Source organism: Chamaea fasciata, unplaced genomic scaffold, assembly GCF_029207755.1.
Source record: "Chamaea fasciata isolate MVZ Bird 193981 ecotype frontalis unplaced genomic scaffold, bChaFas1.0.hap1 SCAF_27, whole genome shotgun sequence".
NCBI lineage: Eukaryota > Metazoa > Chordata > Aves > Passeriformes > Sylviidae > Chamaea > Chamaea fasciata.
This window is the reverse complement of record NW_027094112.1, coordinates 3671375-3677331: the sequence shown is the minus strand read 5'-3', so window position 1 is coordinate 3677331 and position 5957 is coordinate 3671375. Positions and strand designations below refer to the sequence as shown.

General features: G+C 48.2%; 1 protein-coding gene across 1 annotated transcript; it reads right to left on the bottom strand.

The window, feature by feature from the left end:
* Positions 1 to 459: 459 nt before the first annotated feature.
* Positions 460 to 4249, bottom strand: LOC136301837 (keratin, type I cytoskeletal 15-like). The gene is made up of 8 exons (XM_066205058.1): positions 3589 to 4249; positions 2725 to 2807; positions 2377 to 2533; positions 2016 to 2177; positions 1728 to 1853; positions 1409 to 1635; positions 1163 to 1251; positions 460 to 744 (listed from the first exon to the last, which is right to left on the bottom strand). Exons 1-8 carry the CDS (start codon positions 4036 to 4038, stop codon positions 725 to 727), a joined length of 1314 nt encoding a protein of 437 aa, XP_066061155.1. The 5' UTR covers positions 4039 to 4249; the 3' UTR covers positions 460 to 724.
* Between the last annotated feature and the right edge of the window lie 1708 nt (positions 4250 to 5957).

Sequence of the window (5957 nt, the reverse complement as noted above, 5' to 3'; positions counted from 1 at the left end):
ATCCATTGTTTGTATTTTCTTTCCCTTTCACTCACATATTTCGTTCTCTTTAATACAAGCGGCAAGGGACCAGAAAGCAATCCCTTAGTGACCATTAAAAAACAAAGTGGTAAATGTTTTTAACATCTCAGGAAGAAGAAAAAAAATGTGTCAAGAGCTGACAACAAGATTTCTATTTTGAACCTTATACTTCTTGCTTGTGAAGAGAGAGTTCTGCCAGTCTCACCCAGCAGGTCCCCTAAGCAGAGGCTGGCTGTTGTCTCACCTCACACAGCCATGGTCACACTTCCTGATATTTCCTTTCACTCAGTGGTTCTATCCCAGCACTGTGTTCACTTTCCTGGTGCAAACTGGACTGTCCTGAGACCATGTACCCTGTACAACCGCACACCCCATGTTTGGTGGATGATCTGGGTAAGTGCCCGCACGAGGTTGGTTAAATTAATTTTCTCAGACATGTTGTGATTTGCATTGCATATGTAAAGGTTTATTAGAGCAGAGTTACCAGCAGAGTGTGAGCTCTATAACAAAGAATGAGTTGCCAAAGACAAGTTGAGTAAGCCAAGCATTGCAGGGCGGAGGAAGGGGTGCTGGGGCAGATGGCCAGGCTCATCTTCCAAACCCTTCCCGCCGCCTCGGCTGTGCTGCAGGAACTCTCAGATGCCTCTCGCTGCCCATGGTCGGTTCATCTCAGCTGGATGGTGCCAGGGTCGCTGCTGCTGCTCTAGCACAGTCTTGACTGCCCTGTGTGAACACAGAGCAAATCACTGCCTTGAGGGGAAGTCTAAGCATTCCTGCTGAGTGCAATTCTTACACCTGACAGTGTCAGCAGCGGAGGCGCAGAGGCTCCCATGCCCAGCAGCACCTTGGGCATTTTCTCAGAACTGTATGTTTTTATTATTCCAGTAAGCAAAAAGTGTTTCCCATCCAATAAAGTTTATAAACTGTATTTTACATTTAAGCAGAGGGAAGAGCAACACTTGCTGTATTTTAACCCCTGATTCTGCTGCAACAGAGTAATGAGGTTTCTCACTCCTGGGCTAATGGACCTCGGAATCTTTCCCAGCCTAAACTACAAAACGATTTTCCTACCTAATATATTGCAGCCATTGGGGTAGATGTAACCCACTAATAATCACATGCTTACAAAGTGTTGACTTACCTGACATCTCCCCACACTGAGAATGAGAGTAGGAAGCAGAATATGACTGGGAGGATTTTCCACCACCTTGGAAATTTCCTTGGGAGGAACTGTAAAAAAAAAAAAAGAGAACTCATCAAAACGTACTAACATTGGATATTCAGTTGAAAGATATGTTGGTGTAGTTTCAGGGACAGAAAGTCTTTTTTAGTAAATAAGTACATGAGGATTTCTTTGTGCTTCCTTGCTATAGTAAGAAATACATACACAAAATCCTGCGTCCCCTCCTGCAGCAGTGACCGGTACTGCTGGATCTCCTGCTCCAGGCGGGTTTTTATACCCAGGAGCATCTTGTACTCCTGGCTCTGACCCTCCATTTCACAGCGGATGCTGCCCAGCTCCTCCTCGACGGAGTTGACCTGCGCCTGGATTTGTTGCAGCAGGAAGCTGTAGCGCGACTCGGTTTCAGCCAGGGAGTTTTCCAGAGAGCTTTTCTGGAAAGGCAAACAAAAGAGTTGAGGAGCAGAGTTCTGTGGCTCCCTGCCCATGCCAAGGAGGGAAGGGCCCGCAGATCCTGCCCACGTACCGTGCTGAGCTGTGCCTGCAGTTCGATCTCCAGGTTCTGCATCTCGCGCCTCAGCTCGGTGAGCTGGTGGGTGCTTGTCTGGATGTCCTGGCTGCTGGAAGTGACCTGCTGATTGACTTCTTGGATCTGCAGAGTCAAACCCCAGAGACACTTTCTGAGCCACAAGGGAGCAGATTTGATGAGTGAGTAATCACATTTCCAGGGAGCGTCTCCCTTTCAGCCAGTCCTGGAACCAGGATGTCTGGGCTATTGCACCAAGGAGACCCCACTCTGGGCATTGCTACGTACCTTGACCTCATACCACTGCTCCACCTCCCTACGGTTCTTCTCAATGATCTGCTCGTATTCACTTCTCAGGTCATTGAGGATCTTTGTCAAGTCTTCTCCAGGGGCAGCATTGACCTCCACGCTCACATCACCACCAGTCTGGGACTGGAGCTGCCTCATTTCCTGCAGGGAGTGCAGAGAGAGATACAAGAGCACCCACAGGTCATTTGTTGTGCTGGTGACTGTGGACAAAGCAGTACCAAGGTACAACGGAATGACAGTTGCATGGCATAGGGTGAAATGGACTTGATATGTGGTGGTGGGAGCTGTGAAGAATCCATGGGTTATGTCTTTGGCTGTGCTATCTATCATTGGATCGTACCTCCTCATGGTTTCTCTTCAGAGCAATCAGCTCATCCTTCAATGACTCCAGCTCAGATTCCAGTGAAGATCTAACCAGAGTCAGGTCATCCATGAGATTTCTCAGGCCATTGATGTCAGCCTCCACGGTCTGACGAATGACCAGCTCATTCTCATACCTGTGTCACACACACAGAGACAGAGAAATGGGGAAATGAGATGCTGACAGTCAGTAGTACACATCCTTCTAAGATCAGTATTCCAGTAACACAGTTTGACTCATTAATACCACCCAAGGTAGTCCTCCCTTGTCTTCTGAGACGATGAGAGGGATTTGATAAACATGCAAGGTTCACAGAGAGGTACTCACTTCATTCGGAAGTCATCAGCAGTCATCTTGCTGTTATCAATGTCCAGAAGCATTCTGTTGTTGTCCACAGTGGCAGAAATAATCTGCAAAAGGGGAAGGTGAAGAGGTGTATTTCTGTGTTCTAGATTTCCAGGACAAGCAGAAAGAAGACACAAAGCTTAGGTAGGGTGTTATTGAGGGTCTTAGTATTGTTTCTTGCAGTAGTGCAGGGGCTATATGGAAGGGTAATGATCCAGATTTACTTTTCAGGGAAGCTTGTGCTGTCACAGACCATCCTGCCAAATGCATATTCTTCATTTTCTCAAGTCAGGAGCAGCCCCCCTGTATCCCAAAGAGTGCAGCCCTTTCCATATAACATACTTCTTCATGGTATCTGTTTTTTGGTACTGTGCGACCTGATTGTAATGGACGACCTCAGTCCTTCCAGCTGGTGTCTGAAGGAGTGTGCAGGGACAAAGGGAGCTCAGATCCTGCCATCCAGGTGCTTTGGCTTTGCCCTCCATCCAGCTGATCTGGTGGGAGCAGGGGGAAGCGCTGCAAAGCACACACGACTGGTTTGGAGCCACCTGCACAACGTGGGATGTACATTGCATGAGCCAGCGTGTCTGTGGCTGGTGGAGCTCCTGGTGCCTCGGGCTGTGCCCTGTTGCCTGTGGGCTGCTGTGAGGGTTTGCTCACCCAGGGGATGGGAGGTGCAGCTCAGCAGGTTTGTGCCTGCGGTACTACCGGCACGGCTGTCCCGCAGGCGGTAGAGCCCAGTGCTGGGGATGGAGGAGGAGGAAGGAGCAAAGAGGAAGGAGGAAGGTCCTTACAGGAGAGAGGAGCATGTGGGAGATGGAGGCACATGTGCCAGGATGATCCTACCTGATTTTGGAGTTGTTCAATGGCCTGGTAGTAGGAGCTGTAGTCCTTGGAAACGCTGGGAGCTTGTTTCCTGTACCACTCACGGATGTTGTGCTCAAGTTGAGCGTTCTCTTCCTCCAGCCTTCGCACCTTCTCCAGGTAAGAGGCCAGGCGGTCGTTGAGGTTCTGCATGGTGACCTTCTCATTGCTGTTGAGCAGCAGGTCCCCGCCAGGGCCGCAGCTCCCCGCAAAGCCGCTGCCAAAGCCGCCGCCGAGGCCGCCCATGCTCAGGCCGCCCCCGTAGCCCCCGCAGGCTGCCCCGCCGTAGCTGCCCCCGCCGATCACGGAGGAGGCGTAGCGCCGGCAGGACACGGAGGAGCTGCGGCCGCTGCTGCCGCCACAGGCGCCTCCACCGCCTCCTCCTCCGCTCCTGTACGAGGTGCTGGATGTTCTCTTGATGCTGCAGCTCATGGTGAAGGGATCAGATGCTCAGCCCCGGATGCAAAGCTCTGCACAGCGAGATACAGGAGATCAGAGTGCAGTGGGTCGTCCTTGCTGGTGGCTCTTTATACCTGCCCGGTGGGTGTCACCTGCCAGGCAGTCCAGCTTCCCATGGGGTTTGCCAGCTATAGTGCTCATGCCAAAAATGATGTGCTAAGAGGAATTTTGTCTGAGGTAAGTAAAATGCATTACCATTCAGTGCAAATATGTCTTAGTTGATTCACACCAAGCCTGCGCTATAATTTTATGTGGGTGGCTCCTTGTTGGATATTTTGTTGAACAATGTAGTATCTCTCAGTTTCTGTTAGTCTGGCAGTCTCTCACTGGTAACGGGAGCCAATGAAGTCTCTGCTTCATTGTCTGTGTCCCTCATTTTTTTATGTTTTGGAACTCAGTAGTTTAGCTTTGGTCTTCCACCTGAGATCACAGACATGATTCAGAACACCAGCAGCTTCCAAGGGACTCTTCATTCATTGATTTATTTCGAATTTACATCAGCTTTATAGAAATCTAATGCACCGAAATAAAAATTTTTGCGACTGCGTTCCCATGTCTGTTACAGAAGTAAGCTTGACTCTGAATTTTTCACTCTGTATTGAATAATGTCCTGCTGGCATTCTCTGAACATACAGCATGTGGATCATGGTCTTTTTTCTTTTTGAAGAAAACTCTGTGTAACAGCCACAAAAATTACATTTTGCCAGGGAAAATATATTAAATCTTTTCCTATCAAAAACCTCCTAATTTTATTTTAATGGTTTTAAATGGACTCAGAGGAAATTGAGAGGAGAAATATTTTACTTTGCATATTTTCATAGCTGTATTTAAATAGCAATTTCTCAGAATACATCCTTGAATTATATAATACAATGCAAAAATAAGTTTGATTAAAAGAGCCAAAGATTAGATCTGAAAAAATAGCATCATTACCTGAGCTCATTGCAGTGAAGGGTGTTTTGTAACCATGACAGAATACCTTGCACCACCCAACAGAGAGTCAGAAATACTTGTGTGCTTTTTTCCACTGCCCATGCAATAGGGAACGGCAGTGAGCTGCTTTTTCCACCTTTACTAATCAAGCTCTGTGAAACTGAGAAAAGCCTTGAGCAAAAACGAATTTTCAGATTTCCAACTGCATTAAATATCAGAACTGCAGCTCCTATGGAAGGATCACTGGGCCGTGCAAAGGAAGCACAAGGAGCTGGTGGGACTTGCTGTGAATTGCCATCTCAAAATCAGCTTATCCACAGAGAGTGGGGATGGATTCAACCTAGAGGTGTTTAAGGATGCGGTTCCATATTACAGAAGAGGAAATAAGCCCTCTCCTCTCTCTGGCTGCAGTTGTGCAGATTTGTTGACCCTTGGTAACTCTGTTACCCCCGAGGTGCTGCCACCATCGCTGAGGGGCTCTGCCCTGGCTGGCAGTGGGGTTGTCCTGGGCTCGCACCAGATCCATTGGACACTGGCAGCTTCTCACAGAAATCCCCCTGAATCCCCTGCTACCCAAACCTTGCCTCACAAACCCAATACTGTGCCTTATAGATGTGAAATGATCTTGGAAATCCTTCCTTTCCTCCACCTGGGTCTGTCAGTAGCTGCTGTCTTCATACTGTTTTAACCCCTTCTGGACTTCACTGTGTGGTGTGTAGCACTTAATGCCTGTTGGGCAGCAAATAATTAGGAGTCAGGGAAATAAATACTCTTCCAAGGTTAGTTTAAAGCATGGAGTGACATCAATGAAGGTCCCCATCCCTGTCCCTGTCCCTGTCCCTGCACCTGTAGGAGGTGACAATTCAATTCCCTCCCTTAGAGAGCTCTGGAATATGCACAATTCTTAATCCTCAGACCATTTATCATGAACACCATAGCTCTTTCTGGATGGTGTGTGT

Excerpts from the sequence above, each read along its gene's own strand:
- LOC136301837 (XM_066205058.1), bottom strand. The coding sequence starts at position 4,038 with ATGAGCTGCAGCATCAAGAGAACATCCAGCACCTCGTACAGGAGCGGA. Across the intron at positions 2,808-3,588 it reads TTGAACAACTCCAAAATCAG|ATTATTTCTGCCACTGTGGA; the intron begins GTAGGATCATCC and ends CCCCTTTTGCAG. Across the intron at positions 1,854-2,015 it reads AGCAGTGGTATGAGGTCAAG|ATCCAAGAAGTCAATCAGCA; the intron begins GTACGTAGCAAT and ends TTGACTCTGCAG.